General features: G+C 43.3%; 1 protein-coding gene across 5 annotated transcripts in view; it reads right to left on the bottom strand.

The window, feature by feature from the left end:
• Positions 1-17,327, bottom strand: part of eya4 (EYA transcriptional coactivator and phosphatase 4) — a 41,379-nt gene that overhangs the window by 20,020 nt on the left and 4,032 nt on the right. For 4 of the 5 annotated variants that reach the window (XM_080513781.1, XM_080513785.1, XM_080513784.1 and 1 more), the window contains exon 3: positions 911-960. In XM_080513781.1, coding sequence (XP_080369907.1) covers positions 911-960 — 50 coding nt within the window. Of the gene's footprint in view, positions 1-910; positions 961-4,165; positions 4,535-17,327 lie in introns of those variants that run through there. The other variant, XM_080513783.1, reaches the window with a different exon arrangement.

Here is a 17,327-nt window from a genome sequence, read left to right as displayed (position 1 = left end):
ATAGGTTAATAAGCCACAAGCTGTTTTCAAATTAAAGCAGAAGAAAAAAAAGACTTGCGATTCAACTTTACAACTTATGCTCTCTTTTTCCGTGTATTTTCTCTCCTTTATGTGTGTAAAAGTCAACAACCATCCAATTATTTTGTCTTTCAACAGCAGGAAATGATTCTGTCTCCCTACTTGTTCTTTTTTTTTTTCCTTCTTCTTCTTCTTTTCCCTCCGTTTCGCTCCTCTCGGGAGGTGATGGCAGGAGTTGGTGTTTCATAAACTCTATTCTGGTTTTCACATCATGTCTGGTCATTGAAAAAAATATGCTGCATATTATTGAGATGTGGGGCTGCACAGATTTAGTGTTGTGATTAAAAGCGTTTTTATTACTGAATCAATCAATTAGTACATAATCCAATATTGAAATCTTTTATGTTCTCATCCACTAATGGATGTTTTTTTTAAAGAATATAAATGAAAGAAAATAGTCATTTGTTTACATTTAATGAGACAACAAAATTTTTTGGTGGAGAATTTAAAATTAAAGTTTTTTCCTGATCCTTGATCAATCAAATTATTCATTAAGTCCTCAAGATTTACTGTATTAAAAAAAAAACATTGCTTGGCTGTTGACCTACATTACTATCTTTTTTCATCCATGGAAGTGTGTGTGAGAGAGTGTATGAAGTGTGCATGTGCGTGTGTGTGTGTGTGTGTTTGGACACCAAGGTCTTGGGAGGTGTTAATGACCTCATCACTGCTCGCAACTGCAACACACACACACACACACACACACACACACACACACACACACACACACACACACACACACACACACACACACACACACACACACACACACACACACACACACACACACACACACACACACACAGCACAAAGACTTTTCATTGGAGCGTACCTGGTGTCTGAAGGGTCTGGAACATGAGATTCACTGTGTGATTTCTTCACCTGTACACAAATAAGAGGAAAGGAAACGTTACCAATCACACAAAACACATCACGTTACGCCGGCCGGCGCTTAACGTGTCAGAAAACAACCCCGTAAACGTGCATTCATGAATCAGCCAGATTGCATCAGTGTCTGACACTTGTGTAACTTCCAAGAAATGAAAATAAAAGTCTTCCCCTGTGTTGAAGTGATGAAGTCCCACAACTGATCTGGTTTTATTTATTCGACTTGATATTATTATTTTTGTAACAGAATGCAAACATCATAATAAATCTCCGCCGCCTTGACAGAAGTGTGAACTGGCCTTTAAGTGACAGATATTGACTTTCCCTTAGCTCACCCGTGACCCACTTCCATGGTGAACTCAGGCACCCTTCTCAACCCTTGAAGAGTTGAAAGGTCATGGCAGGGTCACGTCAGGCCACGGCGCGTGGCCTGCTCTCCATGGTTATACGGCGGGTCACCGCGGATACTTACTTGAGCCTTGACTTTGGGTGGTGACTGAAACATTTGGTCTTGTCAATCACTGACTATTGGGGCTTTTCACTTCATTACCAAAATAGGGGAGGGGGGGGGGGTAAGAATAAAGAAAACACACATCGGCCTCAATGTCTTTCCACCGCTGCGTACACTCCCTGCACTCACTCACACACACACGCGCACACACACACACAGACTGGTTTTGTGCTTGATGCCGTGTGTGTGTGAGGGTATGCGAAGTTGGATGGTGGACCAGTGGTTCTCTATTAAAATTCCTCCCTCTTATTTGGAACAGGAACTAATTAGAACAGTAAATGCAGGGCGGAGCGAGGGCCAATGTGTACCAGCTGCCCTATAATCACTGTGTCAACACGCTGGCGAGGTGGAGGGCACGCGCGGGGTGCCAAACACACACACACAGACACACACACACACACACACACGTACATATGGAAATGCACTTGGAAACCCACACACAGATAGCTCGACTCAGCCAGGCAGCGTATATTCAAGTCATTTGCACATTATCGCAATCACAGGTACGTATACAGAGAAAAGTGCTGGACTCAGCAGTCACTAAACTGCAGGTATGTGGAAACTAGGACGTGTGTGTGTGTGTGTGTGTGTGTGTGTGTGTGTGTGTGTGTGTGTGTGTGTGTGTGTGTGTGTGTGTGTGTGTGTGTGTGTGTGTGTGTGTGTGTGTGTGTGTGTGTGTGTGCGTGTGTGTATAGAGGACTGTGGTGTGGTGTTATGGTTCTGATTAGAGGATCCTGCTGAGAGTGAATAAGAAGCAGCACTTAGCTGTTTAAGACAGGGTTCAAAGGTGAGCCGGTGCCCTCGTATGGATCACTTTACACACACGCGCGCCCACGGATGCGCGCACACACACACACACACACACACACCGAGTTGTGCAGATGCACACAAGCCACTTTTATGTCACGTTTCATGCTTTGCTGAAATTTAACAAGGCTGTCAGTCACGACATCAACAGCATGGCCGTGAGAAACGGCAATCCACATGTAACGCACACGCAGCGCTACATACGAAACACACACACACACACACACACACACACACACACACACACACACACACACACACACACACACACACACACACACACACACACACACACACAGTTTGTGCCTCAACATGATCTGTAAAAACACGAGCACACGCGGGCTTTGATCCCGAAAAGCTTTTATCATCGTGCTTCATCCATGCAGGCTTTCCCTCGCTGTTGACCGCCGCCTGAGACTCTCACCCGCCGCAAACTTTTATCTTTTTACATCAAAAATGTATGTGTCATATTCTAAACAATTTTGTTTTCACATTAAGGCTTTTTTCCCCCAACTTACTCTTTATTTTAACAATTAAAAGTTGTTTTTTTTTAAATATTTTTCCTGGTTAGTTTTTGGTACTTTTTCTATTTATTTGACCTTTTTATTGTTATTATTATTATTATTAGACACCAGTTGACAGCTTTATGATGCTATTAAAGCCAGAACATGAAAAAAAATTCTGTCAAATGACAAAGTTAAGATTTGACATTAATCCTCTTTATGCAACCTGCGAAAGAAATCTTATTTTTTCCTAAATAAACAAAACAAAGTACCACTTAGATGGCCATGATGCTTGTAAAACCCATTTGTGTCACCTGAACCATTTTAAATAGGCGACCTTTGACCTGGTTGGCCGGGCGACTGCTCCAGAAGACTACCTATCCAACATAGCGACTCCGTGAAGCATAAATGCACGCATCACAAAGCAATCAGCACCAATAATCATAATTTATTTAACAGAGCTATGTTTGTGACCTTTATCTCCTAATTGATATCATATTGAGAAAATTCCTCATTTGAACTCAAACGGCAATCCAAATATTAGAAGAAAAAAAATTGCAGGCTTTAATTGATGCCGTTTCCCTGTTTTGCTCTTTTGATGTTTGTTCCTCAGCTCGGAAATGAAAGATTTGGCCCGAAATGGACATAAATATTATTTAAGTTGTTGCTTCTGGGACATTTTGAAGAGAGGAAGAGGGGCGAGGGAGAAGGAAGGAGCGAGAAAGAAGAAGAATAGCTCTATGTGTTTCTGGTAATAACCCAACCCATCTGCAACGGGACATCCGATACCGTGCATAGAGTTGCACACATAGAGACACACGGACTTACACAACTGGTATAGGGTGGCTTTACGATCATGTGGCTTACATTTGTTTTTTGTTTGATTGAGAAATATATTTTGACATTACTGGAATAGAAGCTCTTATCAAGCTTTGAGCAGAAATGTCTAAACAAATTTTAGATAAATTGTCAATTAAAAAAAAAAATCTTTATCTTAATATTACAACAATAACGATAAAAGACAATTACTCCTCCGTGATAAGAAAAACAAACTCAGAAAATAAATAAATATCAGATAACTCAAGAAAAAGATGTTGTATTGAAAACACAACACAAACTATATTACTTGAGTGGAGTTGAATTAAAATGTAGTTTAACTGTAAAATAAAGTACAATTAAAATTCAATAGCAAGAAGATCAGTGGCATAATTGCAATGTAACCAAAAAGCCCATTCATTATTATTATTATTATTATTAGAACCTTCATTCTAATCCAATAATATCAATACGGGAGTGCACAAAGATACACCGTGGAACCTTTTTTGCAGGATTTAGAAACCCAAAAAATATTATCCTGACATTTTTGTCAGGGACTTACCTCAGGGTGTAATCAGTTCTCTTAGCAGTCCTATACTTCCACAAAGCATCACAGAGCTTTTTGATCCAGCAGCTTCCCCGGCCGTCGCTGCTCCCTCACACCCACAGAAACACAGCTCGGCGCTACCTGCCTCCCACTTCCAGCTCCAGGTGACACACTTTCTTGTTTTTCCTCTCAGGGTGGTGGAAGGAGGGAGAGGAGGGGGGGAGGAGGGAGGGGGGGAGAATAGCTGTTTCTCTTTGTGTCTCGCTCTCTTTCACCCTCAACAAGCATGCAGCTGTTGGGGAGGAAGAAAAAAAGGAAGGCACTTTGTTTTTTAAGCTACGCTTTTCTTCCTCCTCGTGGTCTCTGAGGTCAATCCATGCACGGCTCCTGTCTTCTCGACTCCAGTAATGGGGAACATTTCACTCGTCCCGTTTCCCTCCTCCTCTGCCTCCTCCCCCTCTTTTTCTCCTCTCCTCCTCCTCTCTCTCTCTCTCTCTCTCTCTCTCCCTCTCTCCCTCTCCTTCTCAGCTGTCACTCATTACAGACTCACTGAAGCTTAAATCGAAAGCGAGAGAAGTATTAAAAAGTTGCAGATGGAAGTTTTGAACGTTTGTCAGCCCATCCCCAGTGCAGCCACAGCATTAAATAATTCTCACAATTCTGTCGCATGTGAAGAATTAAGAATTTGAAATGCGACGACTCAAATCCTGCTGGTTCCTTCTGTGAAGCTGGAAGAGTGAGTCTGCTCATGAGGTGGACGTCGGGTCGATGTCCTGCTGTGCTGGCGAGACCATAAACTTCACACCATGCAGCTGACCCCCTCCACCTCACACACAGACACACACACACACTCTCAATCTGCGTTAATTGGAACCACAAGGGCTGCACAATGTGAATGGAGGCCGAGCTCTGGGGGCGAGGAGCACGAAGCAGACGACGTAATCTCCCAGCTGCCGCTGTCTGAAGATGGCACTCTTTCACTACGGCCATCCAGGTGTTATCAGAGGAGACGCACACCCAAACGCACAATCGGAAACACACCTGGAGTCAAACACACACACACACACACACACACACACACACAAGCCAACACGCCCACTCCTGAACCAGACCATGTCAGTCTCACATCGTGATATAAATGACTATAGGAGAAAACACTTAATATGGAAACCAATGTATTAAATGTCTGAGAATTAAGTTTATTAAATCAACACAAATCCATGTGATGCGTTACATCATGAATGGCTTTGAGTAATAAACGAATTACAGAGTAGTTACTGATGGTCTTTGGTTCAAATGTGGTTAGACTGACCTCCTTCCTCACTTCATTGCTGAAACCAATAATCAAATCATTTCTGCGAGTTGTTTTATGATCGGAGCCGCGAGCTGCCATCACTCATGTCAGTTCTTAAAGGGTCAGTTACACAATGTTGGAAAAGGTACTTTCTCTTCTATTCGTCTCCCTACATGTTGTTTTCCCCTTTATTCACCAGTTTGGACACAACGTCTCTCTCTAAGAATTACAGTGTCTTTGAGATGAGGTTTTCTTCATTTTAAAACCTGAAAAATAAAAAACATCTAGAGCTCTATGTCAAAATAATCACTGGATATTTTCACTCAGTCTATAAACGATTTCCATGAAAAAGGTGTAAACAGGCTTTTTGTATAACAAGCAAAATTCTGTGAAGTACTTTTTAAAGGACTATTTTACATCCAACAGCAAAAACAAATAGATTTTCTACTGTTTTGACTATACTACATTTCAAAGGATGTCAGTCAGATCGGAAGAGTCTTGATACTTGATGTACATCTTAAGTATCGGACCATTTGTTGACTATAAAACTTCACCAATCAAATTCATTTAATGAACTGATCATTAATTTTGGCTCTGACTGCGTCATTTTGCTGCACGCTGACATACTAATGGCAATGTTTCAAAACCATCGATGTCAATCTGGTCATTACGATTTCCCCATCCGATTGGCCAAATACTATATGTTGGCATGCAGAGCTTGAATGCAAAGTGCATGCAAACATAATATATCACAATTACATGTGTATTTTGTTACATTTATTCACATTAAAAAATGTGCATGAGTTTAATAAATATTTTTTTTAGAAGAAGTATATCTTCATAATGTATTTATATGATTTGTAGATACGTTTACATTGATGTTGCTTATCCACTCGAGGCAGGCCTGGTGTACTACCCACCCAGTGTCTAAAAACACAACTGGCTTATGAATCCAGAAATATCTTCACTGTGAGATCCGGACATAAGCTGCATGAGATTTCCAAACTCTGCGTTGTGATCACGCAACAACACCGAAAGCATTTTAAATGTTAATGCAAGTCGACGTGACTGCAGAAAATAGCTGGGGTGAAGCAGCAAATGTACACGGGCCCGGAGACCGATTTGGAACTGGGACACTGTCTCCGACTGTGCACCGACCACCTTTTGCTCGCTTCGCCACCGCCTGCAGCATGCGGCCCTATCCCGCCACTTTTATCCCCAACGCCAATAAACACCTTGATTGATGGACTGTCTGTGGACCGGCGTGCATTCATCGGGGCCTTAAAGCATGTTATACGCAGATGCCGACATGCATCGGTGCGTCTGTGCGCTGGACGTTTGGAGAGTCTATGTGGAGGACGAGCTGTCAGAACAGATTAGGGTGTTGCCGAAGTGCTTGACAACTCAAGCACTTTATTATTAGCCAGGCAAGACCCCGTCGGGAGGGGGTCGTCCAAAAACATCCCCGTTGAAATATTTTCACAGCAAGTGGAGAAGGGAGCAAGGGAGGCGTCCCAAAACACGGCGGTGAACTGCGCACACGCATACACACGCACGCAAAAAGACAGAAGAACAAAAAAAAAAAGAAATACAAAGCTATAGTGTGGCATGTGGACAGCAGAGCAGTGAAGTGAGCAGAGGAAGAGGGCTGTATTGGTGCAGCTAAACACCGAGACTCGTTTTTTTTTGTTGACTTTAGACGTGTTTTTGAAGTGTCTGACAAACGCGTCTCGCTCCGCTTAGGAGGCCCACGAGAGAGAACTTTTTTTCTTCCAAGTGGAACAACAGCAGTTCATCTTTCCTTCAGACAGTCACACACAAAGACTCGTGTTGCAGCATCCGAGTTCATGTGCACACGTTTAATAGGGCCGATCAGGGTTTTATCTGATGGAGGGAAATATATATAATAGCTGTAGAAGTTTTGACTTAAATTACAGAATATTTAATTGCTGTTTATGTACCATAATCCCCCCCCCAAAAATGGTTTGAGTCAAGATTAGTGTTTTAGATGTTTGTCAACACTGAAGGCTGAAGAAGTCATATCAGGGACATTTTATTTTTGTGAATACGTCTATATGATTTTCTATCACTCGGAGAGAAAGTGTTGCCTTGCACCAAAACAGGCACGCACCTGTGCAACGTGATCATCCAGCCATCCCCGTTTCTGACTTTGGCCGGTGTTTCGACCACAAAACACCCCCGTGAAGGATGTTGCTCGCCACACAAACAGGAGCTCCATCACCATCTATCCTTCACAGTCGCTTTCCTTTGCGTGCACACACACAAACACGCACGCACGCACGCACACGCACGCAGTCTTACCCGTTTACCTGTCCCCTGCTCAAAGCTCTCCACTCTCCCCATTTGTATGAGTGGTTATCGGCGTGGTAACTCTATCCCCTTCCTTTCATGTAAAATACATTGTGCCGAGCCTCCACCCTCAAACCCTCCCTCTTTCACTCCTCCTACACCCCCCACCTCCCCGGTTCCCCCAGCCTGGGGAGGTGTAAATCTATCCCTCTCTTTATGCCTCCAAAAATGCCCCTTTTTCAGGTGTAGTAGGAAGCTATAAAAGAAAAAAAAGAAAAAAAAGGGGGTGAGAGAGTGAAAAGAAAGAACAGGGTGAGTCTGTGGAGCAGGGAAAAGGAGGAGGAGGTGTTTGGGTGAAATAGGTACTCTCCAAAAACATCTCTTTGGCTCGGTGTACCTCTCTTAGCCTCGCTGGGCTCACAGGAACGTCTGCTTATAATATTCACAACCTCTGGAACAACATTTCTGCACATAAGAAAAACACTTTTTAATTTTCTACAATCAAACTCAAGCAAAGACTTGTTTATCTTCAACTATGTTGTTGGTGGTTTTATGAAGTTAAATAGAGTTTATGACCACAAACACAAGGTGCAGTGTAAAAATGTCTCACCTTCTTTTTTTTTTTATCAATCCACCTTAAATAGTTCTTTTTGTAGGGTCTGTCACTGTTACAAATTCCCCTTTAAGAGCATTTTTCTCCTTCACAATCTTCAATGCACCTTATTGACTTTAGTGTTTCGCGGATTATTTTTGTTTCATCAACTTGTCGTGAGTCCACGTGTGAGGGGAGGAAGAGCAGCAGAGGAGAACCGGCTCCTCTTCGTCCTCCTGGCTGCACCGGTGGTCCTCATATCTGCTTTTTGAATTGGCTCCTCGTTGTCTCAGGGAGTGAGGGGATCACAGACACGATTTAATGCAGCTTTACTCAATGGACACAAATGAAAAGTCATTGATGGATGTGTGTGTGTGTGTGTGTGTGTGTGTGTGTGTGTGTGTGTCTGTGCTGTTAATTGCACGTTTGGCCTCGACTGCCCCTGCTCAGCTAATCTGATGAGAGTGATTAAAAAAACAACTGGTAGAAACCCAAACCAGTTCACGGCTGACCAATCACACCCACCCACACACACACACAGACACACACACACACACACATGTCCGCCATCCGTCAGTATAGCAAAAACAAACTTAGGATCATACAATGACATAAAGCTTCTGAATGTACAAAACTTTACATTTCAAGGGAACTGTGTGGATAAGTGGAGGAAGGAAAAGAATACATTAGATTAACTTTTTCCAAATCATCCTCTACAACATTTTAAAAACTAAATGATTGGTTAATTAAGTAAAAATCAGCCATCATAAATAACTAATACACGTGACTCACCGCCTGAGTCATTAGGCGCCTTCCAGCTCGGTGCCGCCTGATATCTATGAGCCATCAGGTCAGTCATCCAGGAAGACGTTGTGACAATATGGGATATAATATTACAAGTTCGTCCTCAAATACAACTAAATGTGTTAAATGTGCCAATGCCAGGTTTTGAAGTTCCACCTACAAGTTGGATAAAAAAATGTGATGCTCCGAGTTTGGTAGGGATAGGTTTTATTGATAATTGTAAACTGTAAGATAAAAATTTGTTTTGTGCCGTCTCAAGCCAGTTTACAGCTTCAAACTTCTGATGATAAGCCAATTTGTGGTCTCTGGCTAAAATTCCACTTTTACACCATCTGCCTCAAGGTGTTTAGGAGACGATAGTCTTATTGTGATGATCAACACATTAACTTTGATAGTTTTTACAGGTTTTTTATTTTGTAACTAACAAAACAAGAGGAGTTAAAATGTGTAAACACGTTTGCAAAGTAAACCCACCGAAATGCGTGAACTTGATTAAGTGAGTGGACTGGAGCAGTAAGAGCTTTTCTCTGGCTCTGAGTGACCTGAGGAAACACAACACCATCCTCCTGTAACCCCCACCACCACCACCACCACCACAGCCAACCCAACCGCAGCCACAGCACCCCCTACTCGGTCCCCACAGCCGCAGCCTTCCCCTTCTGGGTCCAGCAGCCTCCCCGAAGCACCTTCACATCCCACCATGAAGCTGAATCAATAAGAACTCCAGAGCGAAAGAGGGCACATGCAAGTATGGTTGAGCGAAGACTCTAATGCTAAAAGAGCCTGGATATCCACACAGTGTGTGTGTGTGTGTGTGTGTGTGTGTGTGTGTGTGTGTGTGTGTGTGTGTGTGTGTGTGTGTGTGTGTGTGTGTGTGTGTGTGTGGCGGCAGCAGCATCAATAATTAAAGCTAATCTCATTAGGCCTCAGATCCCTTTCAGACGCTTTTAATTAAATGATGAATGGCCTCCCAGCTGCCTGTTAAATAATGCTGCTCATGACATCACGGTGCGTGTGCATGTGAGAGGTACAACATAAGGTAGATATCCTCAAAAAAATACAAGGGGAAACAATCAGCGGATAGAAAGGTAAGGACACACACACACACACACACATGCGTGTGCACACCATCTGCTCTCAGATTCAATATGCAGCTGATTATTAGAAGTTACGGCTGCCCTGTGCACCAAGGAGAGTGAACAGGAGTTGGATGTCTCAAAAGTCACAAGCTGTTCCGTCATACCAGGCCTGGAAACACCTCATATCGTCTTCCTAATAAAATCACACACCAAACCATATGTCAGTGAAGAAAGAAAGCAGACTGAGGGGAAGGAGGATGCGAGCGTGATCAAATGAAAAGAAGGAGGAGAGAGAGTTCAAAAACGGGGACAGTGTCAAGCTTTGGGTTGTGAGGAGGGTAAAGGTGGAGGAGACAGGTCGCAGGGGGGGAGACGGAGAATGAGAGCACCATGTAAGACGGGGGACAGGTAAGGGTGTCAAAGCGCCTCGGGCTCCAGACAGCGAGGACGCGGTTATGAGGACACCCGTAATCCCTCCTGTTTCTCACTCCCCTCTGCTCTCGTTATCCTGCCCTCCATCGCCCCCGCCGCCACCGAGCTCCCCACCCTCGCTCTCGGACTGGCTCTGTATCGGATTGCCGTCTTCACAATAGGCCCTGAATCATCACTCTGGCAAGAGAGACACGGGGAGAGACGAAGAGGCGGGCAGGCCGGCGGGGAAACAAGACAAAAAGAATCAAGGACACAGAGCGTCTTTGGACATCAACGCCATGGAGATGCTAAAAACTGGTTCAGTTAGACGGACACTTATGATTCGTTGGAACAGATTTACATTGAACGACACTCACGATCCGGCACAACAGCTTTTCTTACTGTCTGACGTTCACCATGGTACTAGTTTAAAATATTACACACTCCAGTGAGTACATTTCAAGCACAACCTGGCAACACAGGGAAGTATTTGAGGTGCTTTTACATCTTTACATCTTGTTCTGTGAGAATGTGGCATTTGATCAAACGTGGTCAATTAAAGTGCCAAACGCCTCATTCATATCTTGTCTGATAATCTCGCAGCTACCAACATCGTGTAGGAACAGTGATGATATATGTTAGGAAATGCCTCATCGAGAGGAGCTTCAATCCCGCTGCGCAAAAGAGCTAAGTAAGAGCCAAAACACTGCAAAATGTATCAGGGACCGTTAGACACCTAATAAAACGGGAAGCGATGGCGCGGCAAAGTGCGATGCTCAGTAGTCCTGGAAACATTTGGTTCCTGCCAATCGGTGTAGCGTTTGATCGCGAGCGGCACAAGTAGGTGTGAACGGAACGCGAACCAAATGACAATGGATCGATTACATTCGTCCCTCCAAAGAACAGTTGAATAAATGTCGACACTTTACTAGGGGTACACTGTTTAGGGGAAGCTGCTGCTGCTGGTGTATCCAAGATGAAAAGCTGAATAATTAGAGGATGAGATGTACATTTTGGTTGTCGGTAACTACAGCAAAGGAAAAATACAGTAAGTAACAGTATACTGCTGGTGAATGTAGCTGTAGATTTCTTTTTTTACCATGGTTTTATTTTTTATAGTGTACTGTGATGCTAATATGCTTCTCCATTATCCGTCCATCCAACATTTTCTCTGAAAAGTCAGAGAATTCCATTTCGCAGCTTGATATGATAGCTCTCAGTAGAACAATCTAAATTTAAGAAAAAAAAAACCCTTCAGGTCGGTGTTTGGTACTGTTTTGAAAAATATCAAAATGTAATTTTAAACATTCAGACAACAATCCTAAAGAAGGTGGGTTCAGATCACTTTCAGTAATGGAGGAAAGGTGAACTGTCCTGTCAACTAATGGAAAAGTATTTCCTCGTTCTACTGATGAAAACTTCAATTTCAGTTTCAAACAGATACGTGAATTTAGTATAATAATCTGAAGAGAAAAAAAACTATTGGGTATAGAAAAGGTTCAGTGATAGTGGAAATACTCATTAGTTAGCATTAGTTACGGGAGTGAGAGCGAGAGAGAGAGAGAGAGAGAGAGAGAGAGAGAGAGAGAGAGAAATCTAATCTCCTAGCAGAGCAGCAGAGGACGTTCTCGCGGCAGGCAGGGAAAGCAGGTTCCTCCGTAACCAAAGCACAATTGTTGCTATTTCATTTCCTTCTCAGCAAAATTAGGAAATCTGCTCTTTTTTTTTGTAACCAATGGCAGATGAGCGTTTGCCAGAAGACGGCGTCGGACAGGAGGTGGGCTGCGCTGTCATAAAAGCTGCCGAGAACAAAGAGCGAAGCACTTTTAGTACTTTAATAGAGACTTCTGTTTGTGTGTAATGGAGACTTTTTTTTAAAAACATTTTATTCATCTTCACTAAGCAAACCCCGAGAAATTGAATTCTGCACCGGTCCTGGTGTGGTTTCCTCAAGAATCAACTTTATTACAAAAGCTTTTATGACATCAAAAATGTTCAGGCGGAGAGAGAAATGTAACATCTGGCAATAATGTGATTCTCTTGAAAACTCTTTGAGTAATCAATAAAATGTAGAATCTTGGCAAGATGTGCCGGATCCTGATTGACTTTCATTAAACATCACGGCCACATTATGAGACAGCCTCCACTCGGATGACCTCAGCCGTCCCACACCACAGAGAGTATATGTGTATAACAGAGAAAGAAACACCTACACACACACATACTCTCACGCAAAGCGCGCACACACACACTGCAGACACTAAAGCACACATATCATGCGGTTTCCTGTCTGGTGCGTTCCTCTAGAAAGCCCACGCCGCTCGCTCTGGGTTTTTTGGAGATGGATTCTCCAGTCAGTTCTGGTGGGGGGGGTGGTGGGGGGGTCGAATCTGTCAGGCTGTGACTGGCTCACAGACTGCCTGTGACCCGCTGACCTCACACCTCGCCGTCTTTCCTCGGCCAGGCCCGGCTCCGACTCGGCTCTCTTATAGGAGTTATAAATTATCTGAACCGAGGCAAGGAGCTGAACGGGCTTCGGTGAAAGACAGATGTTTTGGTTGTTTCACGCATCTTAAATAAAAGAGCAGTGTCAAAACAAAAGGTTTAGCCTCTACGAGTGCTTCTCGTTCGATTTGTGCGTTGAAGTTGGAGAGTGTGGATTCCACTCAAGAGATCACAAGTCTGCAATTCATTTTGTCATTATTTAATGGTTTAGACCAACACAAAGCCAATATACATGTTTCAAATACTGAAGGCGGAAGTTTAGAATAGGACCAAGAATTTGATTTGGGGCCCTTATAACAATTGAGCCTGCCAACAAAGTCTATCTATATTACTAAGACTGTTAAGTGAAAATAAACGTGTTTGTGTTGCTTTTGTTGGTTCACAGATCATTTCTTTTATGAAGAATGTGCAAATGAATTTGATCATTTTCTGCAGTTTAACATATCACATTGTTCTCTTCCACATCTCGTGCACTGAGCTTTTCAACACAATCTTAAGTAGATGAGATGGTGCAAAAGAACGAAAATACTAATATTAATGATCACATATTTTTTCTTACTGAAAGAAATATCCTCAAAGTGGATTTAAGGAAATGATCATTCTATTATTTTTAATTTAACGTTTACTTTTAATTTACTTTCTATAATGCAATAATGAGAAACAACTTCACACTGTTATCGACAGAACCAATCACATCTAGGGGCTACATATGGTCAGAATAGGACACCAATGCCTTCCCAGACTTTTCTTGTTCAGGAATGTCCTTCCAATAAAGAGGCAATATAGGGATTTTGACTTTGCATATAATCTTACAACAGACCTTGCTGTAATGTGTTGTGACTGCATGGCTGTCTCATCTGCTCTGCTTTTGGTCTCCGCTTGTCTGCTCTGGTTTTTAATAGATGGCAAAAGTCCACCGGTTCAACTACTGATGGAATCAACAAAAAGCTCTGAAATGTACCCAAAGACGAAAAGTTTGAAGGACATTTCTGTCAATCGTATCTGCACCACTTCATTGTCAGAGATATTCCATCAGTTAGGCCGTCTTGTTGGTTGAAATGTGATTACTTGGCAATCTTTTCAGGTTCAACACTAAACAACTGTCAGTCAAAGGCACAGACTATATGTGAAGAAGATGTCTGTATAGTTGCAAAAACTAAACAATTACTACCTAAAATTACTACAATATGAACACAAAGCCAATTTTAGATAGATAGATAGATAGATAGATAGATAGATAGATAGATAGATAGATAGATAGATAGATAGATAGATAGATAGATAGATAGATAGATAGATAGATAGATAGATAGATAGATAGATAGATAGATAGATAGATAGATAGATAGTGTTCATTGTAGTACGAGTACCAGTTTTCAGAGTTACCACAGAGTCTGACCAGAAGATGCTTTCTGCAACACTCAGCTGTCAACTAAACATAAATCTTACAAGAATCATTGTACACTAAGCTGAAATTGAAGCGCACCCCAGTGCCACAGCGAGGATGCCAGCCTCGTCGAGGGATGCCAGGAGGGGTAGCTATTACACTCTACACTCCTGTGAGCCGTCCACATGCCCTGTTGCCGGGCAGATTTCGAAACGACCGTCCATGACGCCAGTGCAATCTTGGTGATCGGGGTTGGGCCGTGCTCGCATTAAGCTACTGCTGCTGCATGTAAGTTTGTGTGAATGTGTCTGTATGGGGTTGTAGGGGTGAAAGAGGGGTGCAACCTGACCCTTTTCCACTTCTTACTTGCTCGCTCGCTGTCTCTCCGTCTCTCTATCGCACAGACTGGGACAGCTGCCATACTCGGGGCCTCTCCCAGTGCAACAGCGGAAAAGGCTATGGCTAAAGGAACCTTTTTCCCCCCTCTTTTTTGATCCCATTTCCTCCTCCTCCTCCTCCTCCTCTTCCATCTCTCTTGCTTTTTTCTTCAGGTGTCCATACATTTAGATCCTGTGAGGCTCCCTGGGGTCAACAAACACTACTGCCTCCCCAATCGAGGCTCTGTTGGATCAAGACCCACAGAGGGATGGGGTGTGGACTTTTTTGCATTTGTATAAGTATAAAGAGGGGAAAAAATGGCGGTGATATCTTCACGATGGCCACAAATCGGATTGAAGTGAATTTATATTAAAATATGTCAAGAACACAGCATCATTGTTGACTTTTATCGGTGTCTCAAAAAATCCCCCCAAAAAACAATCTGTTATCACCATTTTCGCCAAAGCTCAACAAGCCTGGGACAACAGGTGGAATGAGACACTTAAACAAGCTAAAAGTAGCTTTACCAGGCTAACCACCGTTGGCCCAGCCTCAGGCGCCTTACAGCGCTCCCCACGGACCCCAGACGGCAGGCCGGCCCTCAGCAGGCGGGCGGCCAGAGAGGACGCCTGACTATAACCCAGATGACGTGCGATGGATGTGGTGGGAAAAGGGTGGGGTGGAGGATGTAAGGGGACGGGGTACTTTAAAGGGTAGAGAGGAGTGGGGGGGGTGTCAGGTGTCAGCAGGCAACTCCACCAAACCTTGTGTGTGGGTTCTGTGTCGTTTTGTAAGTCACCAGAGGCACGCCTATTTCAATGAAACTGCGCGAGGAAAGAACTCGCCACTTCCAGTTTAAATATTAAACAGGAGGAAAGAATCCCCACCAAATCAATTACAACTATAGAATGAGTTGGATTATGAAAAGCATAATAACTGGTCATTACGTCACATTAAATAATGAGTGAGACAAACTTTAGAAGCAAATTGACGGAATTCAAAAAGATTCATTGTAACTGAATTAGAGAAGGATTTATTCATGCATATTAAACTCTCTACTGCACTTAATACATGGCAGAAATGGCAAAAAAAACACCATAGCCTCACTATCGGCCTGACAAACTAAGCAAGGCCAGTGTTTGGGCCAAACACTACAGAAGACACAAATCTCGGCCCTATAAAACAATCTTGCTCTGTCTGATTAAAATCTCTGTCCTCTCCTTGAGATCCTGTTTCCGAGCTGAACAATTAATCAATGTCTTTGAGCAGGAGCTCAAATTCACATTATAAATGATATCACTACCCTATTTAAAGAAGGTGAAGTAATTGTGGAATATGGACATCAATATTTGATATCTGGGTAGCAGTGGGACAAGATGGATGCACCTTTCTGTTTGTGTGTGTGTGTGTGTGTGTGTGTGTGTGTGTGTGTGTGTGTGTGTGTGTGTGTGTGTGTGTGTGTGTGTGTGTGTGTGTGTGTGTGTGTGTGTGTGTGTGTGTGTGTGTGTAGCATGCGCGCACTGTATTTGTGAGTGGCGTGTACTCCGCTGGGGTCAGCCTGTAACCCAACACACGGCGAGTCTAACAGAGAAACACAAAAAGTAGGGGAAAAACAACATACTTCATAGACTCTGTCCCACTTAGCGCTATTATTACTGTTGAGGGTGGCAGGTCAGAGAGAGGGAGAGAGAGAGAGAGAGAGAGAGAGAGAGAGAGAGAGAGAGAGAGAGAGAGAGAGAGAGAGAGAGAGAGAGAGAGAGAGAGAGAGGGAGAGAGAACAAGGCTTGATGGAGAAGGAGGAGGAGGAGGAGATGAAATTACACCTGTTCTGGTGGCTGACTAACGACTTTGAAATGCGAGTGGCTCTCGTCCGCCGCCAAAATCATTTTCCCAACAATACAGGCCTGATCTTTAAACAAGCAGAACTGGGACGCTGCGCTGACGTGACGCAGAGATGTGGCCTGCAGAGCCGCCTGAGACCCCAGCAAACCCGCATGGGCCCGGATTTGTGCGTGCAAACATGTGAGCGAAAGATGGTTTACGTTTGAACAGATTCAGTGTTTTAATGTGAATTTACTTGTATCACATGCAACACTTTGGATTATATACATCTACGCTCATGAAAACTCCACATTCACACACACACACACACACACACACACACACTTTTCGAGATTGATGTCTCTGTCCAGCATTGTTTCGACTGGAGTCTCACTCACTCTGTCTGCTGCCATATGGTTACTGTACACTCACTGACCCACATCTGCTGTGCGTTAGCGCACACACACACACACACACACACACACACACACACACACACACACACACACACACACACACACACACACACACACACACACACACACACACACACACACACACATTTCTAATGCACCCATACCTCACACTTGTGTGGC

Source organism: Blennius ocellaris (assembly GCF_963422515.1).
Source record: "Blennius ocellaris genome assembly, chromosome: 18".
Lineage (NCBI taxonomy): Eukaryota > Metazoa > Chordata > Actinopteri > Blenniiformes > Blenniidae > Blennius > Blennius ocellaris.
Note: the sequence above shows the minus strand (reverse complement) of the source record. Positions and strands in the feature narration are given on the sequence as shown.